The sequence below is a fragment of the Aquarana catesbeiana genome, linkage group LG07 (assembly GCF_042186555.1).
Source record: "Aquarana catesbeiana isolate 2022-GZ linkage group LG07, ASM4218655v1, whole genome shotgun sequence".
In the NCBI taxonomy this organism is placed as follows: Eukaryota; Metazoa; Chordata; class Amphibia; order Anura; family Ranidae; genus Aquarana; species Aquarana catesbeiana.
The window spans coordinates 102,344,961-102,365,286 of record NC_133330.1 but is presented as its reverse complement, the minus strand read 5'-3'; the positions used below and the strand labels follow the sequence as shown (position 1 = coordinate 102,365,286).

The window sequence follows — 20,326 nt, the reverse complement described above, 5'->3', positions numbered from 1 at the left end:
CTGCCAGCCAACACAGGCAACGTTAAGAGCCCTGTCACACTCACCTCTTGTGTAACCTAAGACTCCTTGAGTTCTGCCCGCCAGCCAATGAGGAGTGATGTTGTGTCTGCGCACGTCACCTCTCCCATCCACCGCACAAGAATTTTAAGCTGGGAATGCCTACTGCGTAGCTGAGGGGCATCAGTGGGGCCTTTTGCCTAAGGCCTCATAAAGCCTAGAGCCGCCTCTGCTAAGAGCACACTACATGTGAGGTCCTATACATCATTAGAACCAAAAAAATAATAAACAAAAGACACTTTAAATAAAACACCACTTGGATGTCTAAACCAGTGGTAGGCGTTTCCAGTGATATAAAGTAAGCTTGAAACATAAAAAGTCCAATACAGTGAAGAGGCTAGTCCATGGGACCCATAAAAGGATCACAGCAATTTTCAGTGCCCTCCACCTTCCAAACTATGCGCTCACCTCCATTACTGACCTTCCACGGGTCAATATGGGCCTTCCCTTTTAAGGGGCTGAAGAACCTTTGGTGGGTGGTTGGATTCTTAGTGATTGTAAATCCACTATCTCCTGAGACAATCCTTATCGGTAGTACTCAAAGAAAATCATAAAACTGACAGTGCTGAACCATTTAAAACCACTTTAAATAAAAACCATAAGAAATGAAAACTGATATTTTTCAGTGCACCAGCACTGGTGCAATCAGATAGCATGTGTAGCACAAGGGTGTGCAGCCCCCTTAAAGATCGCTTGGATGTAGCAGTGGCAACCACCAACCAGGGTGCAATCTTCCTCTGAGAGCACACTGACTTCACCAGGCCCTGCCCCTATTGCACAGCAATGGCAGTACACACCTGTTAGAAACTTGTCGGACTGTTGGTAGGATTAACTGGTATTGCATACATGTATTGGATATATTTTTTTGCCCTGACATAAACTTAGGCAGCTTTCTAAACATAACATGAAATCGGTCATGCTGATCAATGGGATTCCTTGTTATATTATTCATAAAAAATAAATTAAAAACAAATCATAAGCTATGTCTTTCTTTTGCCAGTTTCCTTTCTCAACATTTTTTGTTATAAACAGCCCTCCTCAGTTATGGCTTCACCAAACACAGCGATATGTTTAATATTAGGGCACTGGAAACTCTGAAAGGATGAACATGTTTCATTTACATACCAACATTCATGGATCCTTCTATGAAGCAAGGAATAATGTTTTAAATAAGTACTCTGTTAACTACTGCTATACTCAAAAATTGTAGAATATAATAGTTCAATGCAATAAAAAAAAATCTATACACCTTATAGGATCTCAATCCTGTCAACAGCCATAGAAATGCGGAAGAAAAGAAAATGCTAAATGCTTTGTTTTCAACTCTTTAGTATATCAATGCTGGGGGGCAGGAAAAGAGTTAACAAGAATTACAACAATCATAAAGGCTGGGCAAAGACACTAAATCATATTGCATGCCATCTGTTTTTATGTACAGTATATAATACATCACTTGCAGTGGTCAGAAGTGGCTTGCAATCATAAGCCAGGGAATCCCCCCCAAAAAAGCCACGATTCATTATTCTGTCCGAATGTTTTTTCACAGTTATTTAGTATTTTTCAGTATCCACAAGGTCATTTCCTTGTTTAGTTTCACTACAAATGCTACTTTCTAAAGACTGTAAATAAACAAATAGCCAACCTGAACTTCAGCCAGTTGTCTTCACAGGGATGTTCTTCCTTTCCCAGCCCCTCAGGGTTATAGGTCCGGTTTGTAGCTGATCCAATTCCAGAGAGGTGGCAGAGTGGCAGATCATCTGTCCAGCTCATGGAATCCTGTGGAAACAAGCCAGCTAATACTGAGAACACAACCGACAGTCAGCTAAAAGAGGTTCATAGCAGCTTTTATTGTTTTAACGCTTGTCTACTGATTAACAATATATAAAAATGTGAATATCCGTAGCCTGGGCACTATGTAATACATATTACAGTTCATATCCTGCCAAATAATTTGCTTTTTACTTTTAGAAAGAATGTGGAGGGTTAAACTCTGTCAGGTTTTATTAGAAGAAAAGAAATCCTGGATGGCCGCACACCGCTGAAGGCATCTTTATTGTTGTAATAAAATCCAATACAGTAACCTCATATACAAAAGAGACAGGGACAAGCAGCTAACGCATTTCACACCAGACAGTGGCGTGTGAAACGTGTTAGTTGCTTGTCCCAGTCTCTTTTGTATATGAGGTTACTGTATTGGATTTTATTAAAAACAATAAAAATGCCTTCAGCAGTGTGCGGCCGTCCAGGATTTCTTTTCATCTTCCAAGTTTGTGCAGAGCCAGCACCTGCGAGCTCACAGTAGGGTAGGTGTTTCCCAAAAGTCTGGAGCTTCTTGGAGCGGCAATCCTTTTTCCCAGGTTTTATTAGTATCTGTGACCTCATTTGGCAGGATTTCCTCTGTCCAGGTGACACCAGGAAAAAATGAGGACAACAACTATTGTCACCAAGAGAGAAAGACATCAGTAAAAACCTGACAGAGGTTCTAACCTCTTCTCGTAATAAACCTCTGTCTCCACTTAAGATGTCTCATCACCTTTTCCCATCCTTATGACACTCTGTTACTAGAAGCCAAGCAAGTGAGAAGTCTAGACAGAAAACATGAAACCAATGAATGCTCAAGTGCTAAATGTGTCTAGCGTTAAAGCGTGTTTGACCATTTTTTATGCTCTCAAGTGCCTCTCCTGAACATGACTTTTTTTGCCTCTAAACTTCTGTAAATGCCTATATGTTCATGGGCACATAGAGTAACATGGTGGGGCGTTAAGAGGCAAAAGAAAAAAAAAAAAAACCTGTTAATGTAGACGTCTTTGAGCTGCAGTGTGCATGACCCCTACAAACATACACAATATTACCAAAAGTATTGGGACACCTGCCTTTGAACTTTATTGGCATCCCAGTCTCTAGTCCGTAAGGTTATTGCATTGGCCCACCCTTTGCAGCTATAATAGCTTCAACTTTTCTGAATAGGCTGTCCATAAGGTTTAGGAGTGTGTCTATGGGAATGTTTGACCATTCTTCCAGAAGCGCATTTGTGAGGTCAGGCACCGATGATGGATGAGAAGGCCTGGCTCACAGTCTCTGCTCTAATTAATCTCAAAAGGTGTTCTATCGGGTTGAGGTCAGGAATCTGCGCAGGCCAGTCAAGTTCCTCCATGTCTTTATGGACCTTGCTTTGTGCACTGGTCCAAATAATTTGAAAGAGGAGGGATTATGGTGTGGGGTTGTTTTTCAGGGGTTGGGCTTGGTCCCTTAGTTCTAGTGAAGGGAACTCTTAAGGCATCAGCATACCAAGACATTTTGGACAATTTCATGCTCTCAACTTTGTGGGAACAGTTTGAAGATGGCCCCTTCCTGTTCCAACATGACTGCGCACCAGTGCACAAACAAGGTCCATAAAGACATGGATTAGAGAGTTTGGGGGGGAGGAACTTGACTGGCCTGCACAGAGTCCTAACCTCAACCCGATAGAACACCTTTGGGATGAATTAGAGCAGAGACTGCGAGCCAGGCCTTGTCGTCCAACAACCGTGCCTGACCTCACAAATGCGCTTCTAGAAGAATGGTTAAACATTCCCATAGACACACTCCTAAACCTTGTGGACAGCCTTCCCAGAAGATCTGAAGCTGTTATAGCTGCAAAGGGTGGGCAAACTCAATACTGAACCCAAAGGACGAAGGCTCAATACACACTAATGCGTTTAAAGCATTTTGCCAAAATGCAGGCAATTTTTTTTAACATGGTTTCCTATGGAACACGTTCACATCAACGCATTTTTGTGCCTCTGCATTTTTGGAAAGGGTTGGGGACTTTTTTCCCCACAAAATGCAGCGTTTTGCATGTATTAGACTTCAATGGACCCACATTCAAAACACAAGTACCGCGTTTTTACCGCGATTTGCAACTTTTTTTTTACACTGTATATAGCTGGTTGCTAAGGAAGGGGCCAGAAAGGGAGGGGACAAGCGAGCGTGACCACCCCCTCCTGAACCATACGAGACCGCATGCCCTCAACATGGGAGGGGGGTGGGTGCTCTGTGCCCCCCCCCCCACCCCAAAGCACCTTACCCCCATGTTGATGGGGACAAGGGCCTCTTCTGTTATGGGCCTTTTGCTGATCAAGCACTTCTTAAATAACTATGGGGCATGGCCATCAGATGGCGTGGACCGGAGGACCCGCCCCCTTGTTACTTCACCTCCCAGGGCATGATGGGTCAGTGATGTCACGAGGGGACTGGGTCTCCGGATGACATCATCCGATGGCCACGCCCCATAGCTATCTAAGAAATGCTTGACATCGGTGCGGACAGATCAGCGGGATGCAGCATCGGACGAAGGTCATCGGCGGGAGTGGCGGCGGAGGAAGAACACCGGACAAAGAAGACCAGAGAAAGAAGAAGGAGAAGACTGCAGGGAGGAGGAAGAAGCGGGAAAGAAGACATTTTTAATAAAAGACTTGTCAAAAACTGTCTATTGTCTTTTGTCACACTACACTACTTTTTTTTTGGTGAATGGGTAGGGGTATAATGTACCCCATACTCATTCACATAGGGGGGAAGGCCGGGATCTGGGGGCCCCCTTGTGAAAGGGGGCCTCTGGATTTCGATAAGCCCCCTGCCCGGAGACCCCGACAACCACTGGCCAGGGTTGTCGGGAAGAGGCCCTTTGTCCCCATCACCAAAGCACCCCCCCATGTTAAGGGCATGCAGTCTGGTATGGTTCAGCATGAGGGGGCGCTCGCTTGTCCCCTGCCTTTCATGAACTGCCAGGCTGCATGCTCCGATAAGCGTCTGGTATGGATTTTGGGGGGACCCCACGCCGAGAATTGGCGGTGTTTGGAATGGATTATGCCATTTAAAACAAAAAACAAAAAAAAGTTGGCGTGGGGGAGTCCCCTCCGAATTCATACTAGACCCAAGGGCCTGGTAGGGACCTGGGGAGGACCACCCCCTTTTTTTTCATGCTTTTTTATATCCCGGCAATTTTTTTTTTTTTTAGATTGAGTGGTTAGTGGGGAAGCCCGCTGACAGATGACTCGTCGGTTGTTAAGCACATGTTAGATGGCTTCCCGGCTGCCTTCTTGGCAATCAGCTATATACAGTGGAAAAAAAAAGCGCAAATCGCTGCAAAATCGCAGTTAAAAAACCCCCCAGAAAACACAGCAAAAAGCACTGCAGAAACGCTCAAAGCAACATGCATAGATGTGATTAGAACCCAAGACTGGGATTGGTAATATAGTGTATATTTTACCCAGTTTGAGGTCAGCTCTAGAAAGCAGGGAGCAGTGATCTGACCTCAAACACTGTGCAGTGATAGAACATAGAGCTGTAGTGTAATCTGATTGGGTGAAGGAAATGGACACAGCCCCCTCTAACAGGCTCATAGAAAAAGTATACAGAGCTGAGGCTAGGAGTCAACTTCTGTGTGCTGGAGGAGGGCGGGCCATCAGTAAAACAGATAGATAAGAAATTACAGGTGAACCACACTTTGTGCTTTGGATTTAGGCTAGTACCTACTATAGTGGAATGCGCTCTGTTCATTTTACATTACAGAGGTTTACAACCGCTTTAGGTCTCACTGCAGACATCAGGCCTTTCTCGAATGAAACATGTTCTTATGCTGATGCTATTTGCCTGGCGGTAACATTTACCCTATGGCTTCCACTAACTCAGAACAAGTATGTACTTGAAGCAGTATTAAATCCAAAAACAAACATTTGTTATATTGCAGCTTATCAATCCCTTAAAGCGGAGTTCCACATAAAAATAGAACATTGTCACCTACCAGTGCAGCTTATCAGTGTTGATCAATGCCGCCTATCAATGCCTCATCAGTGCAGCCTATCAGTGCTGCCTATCAGTGCTCAATGCCCATCAGTGCTGCCTATCAGTGCCCATCAGTGCCAATCAATCCCACCTATCAGTGCCACCTATGAGTGCTCATCAGTACTGCCTATCAGTGCTCATCAATTCCACCTATCAGTGTCCACCAGTGCTCATCTATCAGTGCCACCTATCAGTGCTCATCAATCCCACCTATCAGTGCCCACCAGTGCTCATCAATCCCAACTATCAGTGCCCACCAGTGCTCATCAATCACACCTATCAGTGCCAACCAGTGCTCATCAATCACACCTATCAGTGCCCACCAGTGCTCATCAATCACACCTATCAGTGCCCACCATTGCTCATCAATCACACCTATCAGTGCCCACCATTGCTCATCAATCACACCTATCAGTGCCCACCATTGCTCATCAATCACACCTATCAGTGCCCACCAGTGCTCATCAATACACCTATCAGTGCACATGACGGCCGCCTGTCTCCTCAGAATGGCTCTGAGCTGAGAGCGTCTCTCTCATGCAGCTCCGAGACGGTGTTCTGTGCATTACTGCCTCCTGTCCTCCCTCCCTTCTCCATCCTCTCTCACACGGGATAGGAGAGGAGACAGCTGGTCTGCTCATTCTCCCCCTGACCCTCTCCTCCTGTGTGCGTGCTCTGCGGGAAGTGTGAACTCATTAGCTTCACACTTGACTTCCCGGAGAGTGCACACAGAAGGAGAGGGTCAGGGGGAGAATAAGCGGGTCAGGGGAGCAGACCGGCTATCTACTCTCCCATCCCGTGCAAGAGAGGAGGAGGGAGGATGGGAGGCAGTATTCCACAGAACACCGGCTCTGAGCTGTATGAGAGAGATGCTCTCAGCTCAGGGCCACGTGACTAGCAACCCCGCTGGGGGTCCCCGACAGTGGCGGAATGCCAGGGCTCGGTCGCAAGTGTGACTGTTGTGACCCTTGTAGTTCCGCCACTGCTTCTACCTTTAGAACCATTTCAAGTCTTTTCTTTACAGGCACTTAATTGGAGGGTCCATTTTGTTGCGGTCTGTTAAGGACTGATTGTTATTATTTGTATTAATAATGTTAATATTAGTAAAGCTCACAACACGTTACAATCTGAGGGTAATTTCTTTTAGATTTGCCAACAAGTATGTAGTGCAACAGCCGGCCTGATTGAATACAGATTGCACAGTTTATGTAGGTCCTCATATTACACAGTTTTGCTAGATCTAAAATTTATTGTACAAAGATTGGATGGTCAGCTTGGGACATGTATGGGGAGCCTAGGGTAGTTATTATGTATGGTCTTTAAACGCACAAGAAATGAACAAACATACTTTTTAAAAAAAAAAACACACACCAAAAACAACAACCAGTACACTGCATACAACACACAGTATGTGCTTTACTGTACACGTGTAGTAATAACATGCAGGACCTAAAGTAGGGATCGACCGAGTATCGGCAGCCAATTTTCAGTTTATTTAAGTATTGGCACAAAACATACCCGATATTGCTTCATGGGGTTTTACCGAGGTGATGCTTGCAGCTGCACAGTACCGTTCTTTAGAGCGGATGGTTGGCTTTATTGTAATAACAACCGATGCGGCCCTGCAGCCGCTGGGCTGTTATTACAAGCATTGGGAGGGGACGTCCCCCCCGCCCGCCACCTTCCGATGCTCACCCGGGCAACCAGCCGTCCCACTGGGAGGCCCGAGCAACCAGCTAGCACATGTCCTCCGGCTGGCTGAAGACCCAAACAAAGCCGATGCTTTGTTCGGGTTTCGGAAATAGTAACCCGAAATCACTTGACATCACTTCTTGGATTACTGGCATCTTAAAGCAACCAGTTTTAACCACTTATTAACTGCCCGCCGTCGTTATACGTCGGCTGTTTGAAGTGGAATATTGTTGTTATGGCAGGAGCTAGCTACCATAACCCTGGTATCCTCTTCTTCAGCGAGCAGACTGCTTTCAGATAAAAGTTGTCTCTGCGGCAGATTCACTGCGAGATCACTTTTATTGGTGGCAGGAGAGGGCCCACCCCTCCCTCCGGTGCCCTCCGCTGCTTACCGGAGCCCCTGGCAGAGGGGGAGGCGATCGTGTCCGTTCACGTGTGTGGTATGGAGCTGAGTGGGGGGGAAGATGGCCCCAACCCGTCTCCATACCACTGCAGGGCGGAAGCGACATCAAAACGTCACTTCCGCCCGTAGCTCTTAAAGAGACATTTTTATTTTAGGTTTTTATAACTAAATTTTTTTTTTTATTGCATTTAAGTGCAAATATGAGATCTGAGGTCTTTTTGACCCCAGATCTCATATTTAGGAGGTCCTGTCATGCTTTTTTCCTATTACAAGGGATGTTTACATTCCTTGTAATAGGAATAAAAGTGACTTTTTTTTTTTTTTTTTAAAGAACAGTGTAAAAATAAAAAAATAGGAAAAATAAATTATAAAAAAAAAAGTAAAACATTTTTTAAACACGTCCCGTCCCACCGAACTCGCGCGCAGAAGTGAACGCATAGGTGAGTAGCGGCCGCATATGAAAATGGTGTTCCAACCACACATGTGAGGTGTCACCGTGATCGGTAGAGCGAGAGCAATAATTCTTGCACTAGACCTCCTCTGTAACTCAAAACATGCAACCTGTAAATTTTTGAAGCGTGACATGTTGGGTTTATTCTTGCGTAACATCATCTTTCACAATATGGGCTAACTTTACTGTTGCCTTATTTTTTAATTCAAAAATTAAGTATTTTTTCCCAGAAAAGTGCCCTTGTAAGACCGCCGTACAAATACAGTGTGACAAAAAGTATTGCAATGACTGCCATTTTTTTTCTCTAGAGTATTAGAAAAAATATATATAATGTTTGGGGGTTCCAAGTAATTTTCTAGCAAACAAAACTGATTTTAACTTGTAAACGACAAGTTTGAAAAATAGGCTTGGGTCTGAAGTGGTTAAAAAATAAAGTATTCAAAAATGTTTGAATACTTTCAAGTGCAGAGGAGGGGTTTGGGGTCTTATAGACCCCCGACCCCTTCATAAAGAGTAGCTGTCACTGCATATTACTGTCACAAAGGATGTTTACAATCCTTGTGACAGTAATAAAGCCTCATACACACAATCTGACTTTCCGACAACAAAACCATAAAATTTTGTTCGAAGGTTGTTGGCTCCAACTTATCTTGCATACACACGGTCACACAAATGTTGGCCAACAATTACGAACGTAGTCACGTACAAGACGTACGTGATGTCTCCATTACGAATGCTAGTTTTACAAGATCGAGCGCTTCCGGCTCGTCCTTGATTCCGAGCATGTGTGTTTGTACTTTGGACTTTTGTCAGAGGGACTTGTGTACACACGCTCGGAAAGTCCGACAACACACATTTGTTGGCGGAAAATTTTAGAGCATGCTAGCCAACATTTGTTGGCGGAAAGTCCGACACCAAATGACCGATGGAGCATACACACGGTCGGACTTACCGCCAACAAGCTCACATCCAACATTTCTCGTCGGAAAATCTGATCGTGTGTACGCGGAATAACAGTGATAAAAAAAAAAAAAAAAAGTAATTTTTTTCTTTAAATGTACAGAATATCAGCCTGAGAGATGGCCGAAATATCGGTATTGTATCGGCACCAAAAAAACTATATCACTTGATCCCTAACTTAACCAGTTAACGACCACCCGCTGCAGTTGTACTGCGGCAGGTTGGCTCTCCTGCGTGAATATCCATCATTGTACATCTGCTCGCGCAGACGCAGTTGCGAGCGGCGCACTCTCGTGCCTGCTGCAAGAGCATGCCCTCGGGTAAGGGTGGACTCAATCCACCGGCAACCCGCGATCAACTAGAACAGAGGCAGAATGGGGATCTGCCTTTGTAAACAAGGCGGATCCCCATTCTGACAGGAGACATGACAGAGATCTACCGTTTCCAGTGATCTCTATCATGTCCCAGGCAGCCCATTCCCCTACAGTTAAAACACACCTAGGGAACACAGTTAACCCCTTGATCGCCCCCTAGTGTTAATTGTTTCCTTGCCAGTGTCATTTTTACATTGATCAGTGCATTTTTAGAGCACTGATCAATATAATAATGTCACTGGTCCCCAAAAAGTGTCATTTGGGGTCAGATTTGTCCACTGCAATGTCGCAGTCCCACTAAAAATTGCAGATCGCCGCCATAACCAGTACAAACAGTAAAAAATAAAAGTCCCTAAATCTATCCCGTAGTTTGTAGACGTGATGACTTTTTGCGCAAACCAATCAATATACGCCTATTGTGATTTTTTTAACCAAAAACCAAACCAAAATGTAGAAGAATATATAATCGGCCTAAACTAATGAATACATTTTTTTTTGGATATGTATTATAGCAAAAAGTAAAAAATTTTTTTTTTTTTTTTTTTTTCACAATTGTCGCTCTTTGTTTGTTTATAGCGCAAAAAATTAATACCGCAGAGGTGATCAAATACCACCACAAGGAAAACTATTTGAGGGAAAAAAGGACATCAATTTTGTTTGGGTACCACGTTGTACGACCACGCAATAGTCAATTAAAGCAACACAGTGCCGTATCGCAAAAAATGGCCTGGTCATTAAGGGGGCAAATCCTTACGGTCCTTAAGTGGTTAAAGTCATAGTACATTTTTTTTTTTTTATTATTATTATTAAAACGAAAAAAAAAAAAAAAACATACCTGCTCTGTGCAAGGATATTGCACAGAGCCATCACTTAACTCTTCTTCGGTTCCCCACCGGAGCTCTTTACTCCTCCTTCCTTCAACAAGCCCTGTGCTATAGGGGAACCCATGCGGGCGTGTGGATCAGTGTGCATCCATAGACACACATAGCTCAGCTAACACCCTGGAAGGAGATTTGTAGAAGATGTCGGTTTAGGACCCCTCCCGGACTTCGAACCATTATAGAGGAGGTAACTATAGTGACTTCTGTTCTGCTTTAAAAATCTACTACATCCTGAGTAGAAAAGCCTGTGCCCTGCCAGCATGCTTCAAAGATGGCCACTTTCCTTTACTCTCCCCTTCAGCAAGGACACCGCTGCATGACAGGTCAGAGGGAGTAAAGGTTCACTAACATATATTAAAAGGGAAGTGAAGGATCTCTAATGCTGCATACACACGGTCGGACTTTTCGGCTACAAAAGTCCGACAGCCCATCCGACAGACTTTCGGCGGACTTGCGGCAGACTTTCTAATGAACAGACTTGCCTACATACGATCACACAAAAGTCCGACGGATTCGTACGTAATGACGTACACCGGACTAAAATAAGGAAGTTGATAGCCAGTAGCCAATAGCTACCCTAGCATGGGTTTTTTTTTCGGGGGGGGGGGGGGGGGGTGTACCCTCTTTTTAGTGGGACTTCCTGTCCCACTTGCTCCTTCTTGTTCTCGGCCACCTAGGCGACTCCTCCTCTCGCCCTAGGCGGCCCCTCCCTGCCAGCAATCTTCTGGGACACAACACAGGTCCCAGAAGATTGGCTTGGCTAATAGCAGAGTACAGCGTGACTCGTGCATGCGCAGTGCGCACCCAGCCATGAAGCCATAAGCTGTCACGGCCAGGTGCCCACAGTATCAATGGACACACCGAGAAGAGGAGGGGGGAGAGGAGCGAGGCTCCGGGCGGCCGCATCGCTGGACCGTGGGACAGGTAAGTGTCGGTTTATTAAAAGTCAGCAGCTATGCTTTTTGTAGCTGCTGACTTTTAATAAACTAAAAAAACGGGTGGAACTCCGCTTTACAATAGAACTTTATGTAAAAGAAAAAAAATTGCAAACAGGCAGGATTTTTAATTGCAGAAGACTCTGTCTGTTTAGAATTAACAACTTGCTTACTGGGCACTTAAACCCCCTTCCTATCCAGACCAATTTTCAGCTTTAAGCGCTGACGCACTTTGAATGACAATTGCGCGGTCATACAACACTGTACTCAAATGAAATTTTTATTATTTTTTCCCCACAAATAGAGCTTTCTTTTGGTGGTATTTGATCACCTCTGCGGTTTTTATTTTTTGCTAAAAAAAAATGTAAAAAGACTGAATTTAAAAAAAATATATATTTTTTTTAATATTTTGTTATAAAAAATTTAAAACAGGTAAATTTTCTCCTTCATTGATGTACGCTGATGAGGCGGCACTGATGGGCACTGGTCAGTTACACTGATAGGCAGCACTGCTAGGTGGCACTGATTGGCACTACTGGTGGGTACTGATAGCTGGCACTAGCGGCACTGTTAGGTGGCACAGATGAGGCAGATGTGCCTCTTCCACTTCGGGACCGATGTCCCTCGCATCTGAGCCGGTGATCTGCTTTTTCTTCTACTCACGCTGTCATTGTGAGTAGAAAAAAAAAAAACGATTACCGATCTTTGGTTTACATCATGTGATCAGCTGTCATTGGCTGACAGCTGATCACATGGTAAGTGGACTGGACCGGCCCCTTACTCGGATTGGTGATCACCCGAGACTCGGTGATCAGGGCGCACGCTCAGGGGAGGCCGTCCCTCCCGGGAATTCAGGTCCGCGCTGTGGCCGTCATTCGGCCATAGCGCGGATGTCAAGTGGTTAAAGTTTCTTACCTGCTTCTTCTCCCCTGTACACTAAGCTGCACACATGCATGTGGGGGAGTGATGTCACCTCAGCCCGGCCAATGAAAACGGCTGAAGATTGGTATAGGGAAAGCAACCGGCCTAAGATGATAGCGGCCTGCGGGGAGTTCTGGGATGCCACATTGCTGGCTAGGTGAGAAAAGTTGTTCTTTAATAACAGTACAAGGTGAAGGAGCTGTCATGAATTTTCATTTTAATTGACATTACAGTCCAGTCACATCAGATGAGCTGGCACACACTGATCAGCACATAGACATTGTGAAAGCAATGTACTTCAATGGGAGCAATTCACACCAGAGCATTGCACTAATAAAAAGTAGCACAGGCGCTCCTGATTTGTTGTGGTGATACATGTAAACACACAAACATCTGCATTTACCTGCGCTCAATACACACACTGCAGATGTGATTGGACTCTAAGAGCCAATCGCCTCCCGCTGCCAACAGATAGGGACACCATGAAACTCACTTAGATATAAACAAAAAATAACATAGAGCAGGGATATGCAATTAGTGGACCACCAGTTGTTACAAAACTACAAGTTGCATCATGCCTCTGCCTCTGGGTGTCATGCTTGTGGCTGTCAGAGTCTTGCTATGCCTCATGGGACTTGTAGTTCTGCAACAGCTGGAGGTCCACTAATTGCATATTAGCAGACCTCCAGCTGTTGCAAAACTACAACTTTCAACCTGAGAAGTTACAAACTACATAAAGCTTCAACCTGAGAAGTTTCTCAGTCAGTGTACATGATGATGATGAGAATCCCATCTACCTGGACTGCCATGTCTGCTCTATTATCCGTCACAGATTTACACACATATCTCAGCTACTTTGCTGACACAACCTCCTGAGTAACCTGCGCCCTTTTTTGCGAACCTTCTGTAAGTAAACAAGTTGTGAGCCACTATTAGCCCTTCAGAAGCCCCCCTCCCCCCTTTCTTACTGTCTGAAGCAGACTCCTTCTCAGCGCAGCCATCTTGGACCAGAAGTGACGAGCCAGCTGATTGGGGGTCACGTGATCGCTGATTTAGCCGGTGATGTGATGCTGACATCTAGTGGACGAGTTTTGAAATAGCAGGTTCCTATAGTGCTCACGCCTATGCAATGACATTCACATAATAAGGTCTCGTGCACACTGCGGCTGTCAAACGCCTGTGGCGTTTTGACGTTTTGGTTTGTTTTTTTCCTGCCCCTAAACGCCCTACTTACTACTATCCACTTCAGCTACGGAAGATTTACCCTCCTTCCTTACCAGGCCATTTTTTGCAATACGGCACTGTGGTATTTTAACTGACAATTGCGCGGTCGTGCGACACTGTACACAAATAACATTTGTGTCCTTTTTTTCCCACAAATAGAGCTTTATTTTGGTGGTATTTGATCACCTCTGCGGTTTTTATTTTTTGGGCTATAAACAAAAAAAGAGCGACAATTTTGAAAAAAAAAACTTTCAGCCATAAAACATATCCAATAAAGAAAATGTAAAACAATCAAATTTCTTCATCAATTTAGGGCAATCTGCATTTTGCTACATACTTTTGGTAAAAAAAAAAAATCCCAATAAGCGTAGATTGATTGGTTTGCACCAAAGTTATAGCGTCAACAAACTATGGGATATTTTAAAGGAATTTTAAATTATTAATTTTTTTCTACTAGTAATGGCGGTGATCAGCAACATATAGGGGGGACTGCGATATTGCGGCGGACAAATTGGACACTAACTGACACTTTTAACACTTTTTTGGGGACATTATTACAGTTAAAAATATGCACTGTCACTGTACTAATGACACCTGCTAGGAAGGGGTTAACATTAGGGGCGATCAAAGGGTTAACTGTGTGCCTAGCAGGTGTTTCAGTGTAATGGGGGAGGTGCTTTTACTAGTGGAAGACATGGATCAGTGTTCCTGTAAGATCCTTGCCTTCTGTACTGACAGAAGAGCATAGGCAAATCTCCGTTCTGCCTGTGTACAGAACGGTCAGCAGGTGGCGGCAGACATTGGATCCGTGGGACCCGCTTTGTAGAATCTCGCGCCCGATAACCGGAAGTGGAGGATAGCTTTTCCTTCAGCTTTTATATCCTTCTCTATTATTATTTTGTTGGAGTAAGGGATTGAGTTAAGGTTAGGACTACAACTACTACTACTACTACTACTTTAATATTATATATATGTAGCGCTGGTAGATTTACAATCTACCGCAGATTAGGTAAATTTAGTAAATTGGGTGTTAGGAAGGTTAAAAGTTCGCCTCTGTTCCAGCTTGGCTGAGGTTGTGTGTGCTTCCGTGCTGACCGGTGGGTGTCGCTGTTACCATTAGTCAATGTTGGAAGGGCAACGTGTCGAAGTGTATAGATGCTCCTCTGTCTCGGAGACAAGCTCGGTGGAGGTGGTCCTCCGAGTTGCATTCTGGGAAGGGGGTATTTATAGGACAGACGCCATGTTCTAAGGTCGTTTTACAGCCACCTGCTGGCCCTCCTGGCCGACAGGTATGCGTTAAGGAGCTACCTTGTGGTCCTCCATTCGGGAGGCCCACGATGCTACGGCACAGGGGTGGGTCCAGAGGCTTGTCTGGAGCCTACCACCGCGGCCGAGGAATGGTCCTCAGCTGTCGGTCCTGTGTGACGAAGCTGGACAGCCGAGGAGATCCCAGGGGAGGACCCGTCTTGGAAAGATCACACAGCGGCTTGTCTATAGAGGGGCCTGGTGACTCGGTTGTAGGACGTATCCAAAAGAAGTAATCATACAGCATAGTGTCGCCAGTTCGGCTTAAAGGTTCAGGCAGTGTGACTGACTGTTCACTGCAGAAGATCTGATACATCCTGTGGCAGAGGATCGTGCAGATTTACCCCCCAAGTAAGTCTGTGGCAGAGACTTTAGATTCGTGTTGCGTACTGGCTGCTAGACCGGTGAGAGAGGCCTATCCAGACGAGCAAAGAGTGCGTCCCATGAGGGGAACGCATTCCACATAATTATCTGAATTCTACCGGGACATTTGTCGCTAAGATCTTGTAAGAAGATATTTGAGTTTCTCCTGAAGGTTTCCTTTTCCGTCTCTTTCCTGCTACTTCCTAAAGTTTGACTGTTCAATAAAGCATTGAAAACGTACTCCAGTGTTGGTGCATGTGTCGTCTAGCAGTAAACTCAACGGAACCCCTAGACCCGGTGCCGGTGAAACAGAGGGAAGAAAAGTGACAGACCCGCTTAAACCAGCAGCTCCACCGAGAGTTAGTGCTACATGTGGGGGCGTCGTCCAGGATTTGTTGACCGACAATTATTGCAACCCAGTGGAGTGTTTTACCAGGAGTTTACAGAGAGAGCTGGACTTTGAAAAAAAAAATCTTTTCAGGAAGAGGAAAGGTTAAACTGCAGGACTTTGCTTTTGGGTGCGTAGACACTGGGCGCCAGAAGAGGCCCATGAGCTACGTGACTGAAAGAACAAGTGGGAGGAGTTACCCTACTTGCTACCGCATGGGACGCGTGTAGTGTGCTTGGCGCCAGAGGAGAAGAGAAGCCTCGTGATCGTGTTGAAAAGATCAGAGTGTGGCCATGTCTTTTCCGGCGTTGCAATCGGTTGCGGGACCCAGAGTGTTCCCTGCAAGCACCATGATGAATACTGTGCAATCTGGAACTCTGCTCACGGATACTGGAGTTTGAATGAAACCGCAGGGGAAGTTTGTCCTGTATACCTCAGGAGATGTTAAGGGACTGGGCATGACCTGCCATCGATGTGGAGGATTGGCCGTGCATCTTCGTCCATTCGGCCGATGTCCGCAGTGTGGAGAGTATTTGTTTGTATTGGAGCCACCTACTATGCCACCCCGTGCCTACCGGATGGATTGGGTGACAGGTATCGCTACAGTGGAAGCTGGTATCGCTACAGAGAAAGAGCGACGGGCCGCCACTTCGCCTGTTGCTACCGACAATGTTTCAAAAAGAGACACTGCTGCTGCCGTCTCATCAGGAGACATTACTTTGATTCCTGAGTCTACTACACCTGTTCCTGTGATGCCTACTCAGAAGAAGGTGGGCTATGTGAAGGCTTCTCGCGGCTGAGCCGGAGCTACCAGAGTCTACATTTGGAACGGGTAAGCCATTGTTGGGGACTGTAAATAAGTATTTGCCAGCAGATGAATAGAGAGACTCGGAAATAGAATCTATGTCTGATCTTTCCGGGGATGATGACTTGTTCGAAACTATGTCGCAAGAGCTATTGTGATCACAAGGCGAGGATGTTGCCTCCACAATGATCCTTCCTGAATGGACTGCCATGAGTTCTGGGAAGACGTCGCCCTGTGTGGAGACACACAGTGCTGTTGCGGGGACTTTGTCAAAAGTTATTGAGTCGCTACAGACACCGGCTGGGTCTATGGTGAAAAAGTCATTAGACTCCTGTGTACCGCCTGGTATGGGAAAAGACAGATCTTTGCCAAAACTTGCTCGCTTGCAAAGGATGTTAAACAAGCATGTGGCCGCAGAGTATGGATTAGAATTCCCCTATGTGCCCCAGGATGTCATGCGGGAGATTGAAGCTAATCGGGAACTTTGGTACAATTAAGCTATTTGGGACTACTTGTCTGTGCCTAAGCCCTTTAGAAAGACTGGATGTTCTGTCCGGATGGATGAACTTTTTAACGGATGCTTTGTTCATTGGAACTATGGTCGGCATATCTATGCTGATAAAGTGGTAATCTGCAGACCGGGAAAGGACAATGCTGTATATTTTATTACCACTGTAGATAAAGAAGGAAAATATGTGACTCCACCAGATCCTCGGTTTTACTGGTAATTGTGGACACTATTAATTTGAAGTTAGCTAGTTAGATAGCAACAGGGCAAAGAGATCTGCGTGGTCAAGATCTACAGATCCTGTTCTGTGTTTAAATCCAAGGACTTCTGTTTGCTAGCCGGATTTCTTTTATAAGAAAAGTTCTTGTGCAGGGATGGACTCCAAAAGTACATATTCTTTCTAATACAAATCATAGGAAGAGAGTCTCATTTTAAATGAGGCTTTGCTCCTGGTGTTGCGCAGTGTGTATATATGTGTGTTTAAATATGTTTCTTTTTCAGGGATCATCGGATCACATGTAAAGCTGGGAGGCTTTTCAGCTAGTTAGTTAGTGAGGTTGAAAAAAAAAATTGTATTGTGGTTTTGTTCGCGGCTGTGAACATAATGTTTTATAGATATAAGTCTCTTAATGTCTTTAAACTGTCCTTTTTCTCTCCTTTACCTATATCTAAAAGTTATGAGAAACTCAAATGCTACTCTCAGGCTTGAGAGTTACTGTTACTGCGTTCAGGACAGACGTTGGGGACAACATCCATACCTCCCAACCGTCCGGATTCCGCGGGACCTTCCCGCGATTTGAGGTAAGTCCCGGGATCCCGCGGAACTGGGCTGAAGTCCCGGAGCCAGTGGCTCCGTGCCTCCCCCCAATTAAAAGAAAGGGAGCAGTCTGGAATGCAGGGGACATTGACGGACTGAGCCACTGTAGCACTGGCTCCGGCTCCGCCTCCACCTGTCCTGACTCTACTCCTCTCACTGGTTGCTATAGCCGCCTGGCTTATAGCAACCAGTGACGTCACGGCTGCGACTCCCTCACTGTCCAGCATCGAAAGCGGAGGAGGATTTAACTTCCTCCTCCGCGCCTTAATCAGCTGCCCTTTGAGTTGAGTCCCGCCGCCGCCCCCCCCCCTCATGGTTCCGCTGGTCCGGTGGTGGTGGGGTTCAGTGCAGTGAGCGATATCCAGCGCTGTGGTAACTTCAAATGTTGGGCGGCCCCGGTGAGCAGCACGAAGCTCAGCCGCGGAGGCTGGCTAAAAACAGGAAGTGGGAGAAGACCTCATCGCAGCATCCCCCGGCACCGAGTCCCAGAGCCTGCCTGCACTCCTCCAATGTCCGCTCCCAGCTGTCATCAGCAAGAAGACAGGCTGAACAAGAGCCCAGAGGACAAGGATGGGCGGGAGGTAGGTGCATTACAGACACACCTACCCACAGACAGGGGGGCACAACAGGGACTGCAGGGAGGGCTAGGGGGTCTCACCCACCTCCCTCTCTCTCACCCACCTCCCTCTCTCTCACCCACCCCCTCTCTCTCACCCACCTCCCTCTCTCTCACCCACCTCCCTCTCTCTCACCCACCTCCCTCTCTCTCACCCACCCCCTCTCTCTCACCCACTTCCCTCTCTCTCACCCACCCCCTCTCTCTCACCCACCTCCCTCTCTCTCACCCACCCCCTCTCTCTCACCCACCCCCTCTCTCTCACCCACCTCCCTCTCTCTCACCCACCCCCTCTCTCTCACCCACCTCCCTCTCTCTCACCCACTCCCTCTCTCTCGCCCACCTCCCTCTCTCTCGCCCACCTCCCTCTCTCTCGCCCACCTCCCTCTCTCTCGCCCACCTCCCTCTCTCTCGCCCACCTCCCTCTCTCTCACCCAACCCCTCTCTCTCACCCACCTCCCCTCTCTCTCACCCACCCCTATATCTCTCACCCACCCCTATCTCTCTCATTGAACCCCCTATCTCTCACCCAACTCTCTCTCTCACCGACCCCTCTCTCTCTCACTCACCCCCTTCTCTCTCACCGAACCCCCTATCTCTCACCAAACCCCCTCTCTCTCACCGAACTCCCTCTCTCTCACCCACCCCCTCTCTCTCACCGAACCCCCTCTCACCCACCCCCCTCTCTCTCACGAACCCCCTCTCTCTCACCCACCCCCCCTCTCTCTCACGAACCCCCTATCTCTCACCCACTCCTATCTCTCTCACCGAACCCCCTATCTTTCACCCACCCCTCTCTCTCTCTCACCCCCTCTCTCTCTCTCACCCCCTCTCTCTCTCACCCACCCCCTTCTCTCTCACCCACCCCCTTCTCTCTCACCGAACCCCCTTCTCTCTCACCGAACCCCCTATCTCTCACTCACCCCCCTCTCTCACACTCACCTCCTCTCTCTCACCACCCCCATCTTTCTCACTCACCCACCCCATCTCTCTCACTCACCCCCCTCTCTCTCATTCACCCCCTCTCTCACCCACCCTCCTCTCTTTCACTCCCTCTCTCTCACCCACCTCCCTCTCTCTCACCGAACCCCCTATCTCTCACCCCCATCTCTCTCACTCACCCACCCCATCTCTCTCACTCACCCACCCCATCTCTCTCACTCACCCACCCCCATCTCTCTCACTCACCCACCCCCATCCCTCTCTCTCACCCACCCTCCTCTCACCCACCCCCCCTCACCATTCCCTCCCCCCTTCTTTCTCTCCCCCCTCCTCTTCCACCCCATTCTCACACCCCTCTCCCACTCCTCCCCTCTCTTGCATGCAGGCAGGGGGAACCAACCACTGACTAACAGGTGACAGAAAGTGCCAGAAAAGCTCTGCCTCTGAACCCATCTCCCCAGCACTGCCACTCATCCACCCCTACCATTGCAACTGATCCCATCCTCCTAATGAAGGACTACGGGTCCCAGCATGAAGCCGTGAGATATAAGGGAGATACACCCTTAGATCTCATGAGTTCATACTGGGACTTGTAGTCCTTCAATTTTGGAGGGAGTTACATTCTTAGAGCTCAAGAGTTCATGTTGGAACTTGTAGTCCTTAATTTTTGGGGGATGTGACACCCCCAAAAGTGAAAGACTGCAAGTCCCAGCATGAGCCCTTCAGAGCTAAGGATGTGACATACCCTCCAATGGAGGGGTAGGAATCAGGTAGGTCAGTGTAATGGTCAGTGTAGAGATCAGGTTGGTCAGTATAGTGGACAGGTAGGTCAGTGTAATGGTCAGTATAGGAATCAGGTAG

General features: G+C 46.7%; 1 protein-coding gene across 2 annotated transcripts in view; it reads right to left on the bottom strand.

Annotated features, from left to right (window-relative positions):
* TAB1 (TGF-beta activated kinase 1 (MAP3K7) binding protein 1) overlaps window positions 1–13,540 on the bottom strand; it is a 228,151-nt gene extending 214,611 nt beyond the window's left edge. For both annotated transcript variants that reach the window (XM_073592549.1, XM_073592550.1), the window contains exons 1-2: window positions 13,466–13,540; window positions 1,700–1,833 (exon numbers count right to left, since the gene is read on the bottom strand). In XM_073592549.1, coding sequence (XP_073448650.1) covers window positions 1,700–1,833; window positions 13,466–13,498 — 167 coding nt within the window. In that variant the 5' untranslated portion in view covers window positions 13,499–13,540. The remainder of the gene's footprint in view (window positions 1–1,699; window positions 1,834–13,465) is intronic.
* Window positions 13,541–20,326: the final 6,786 nt, after the last annotated feature.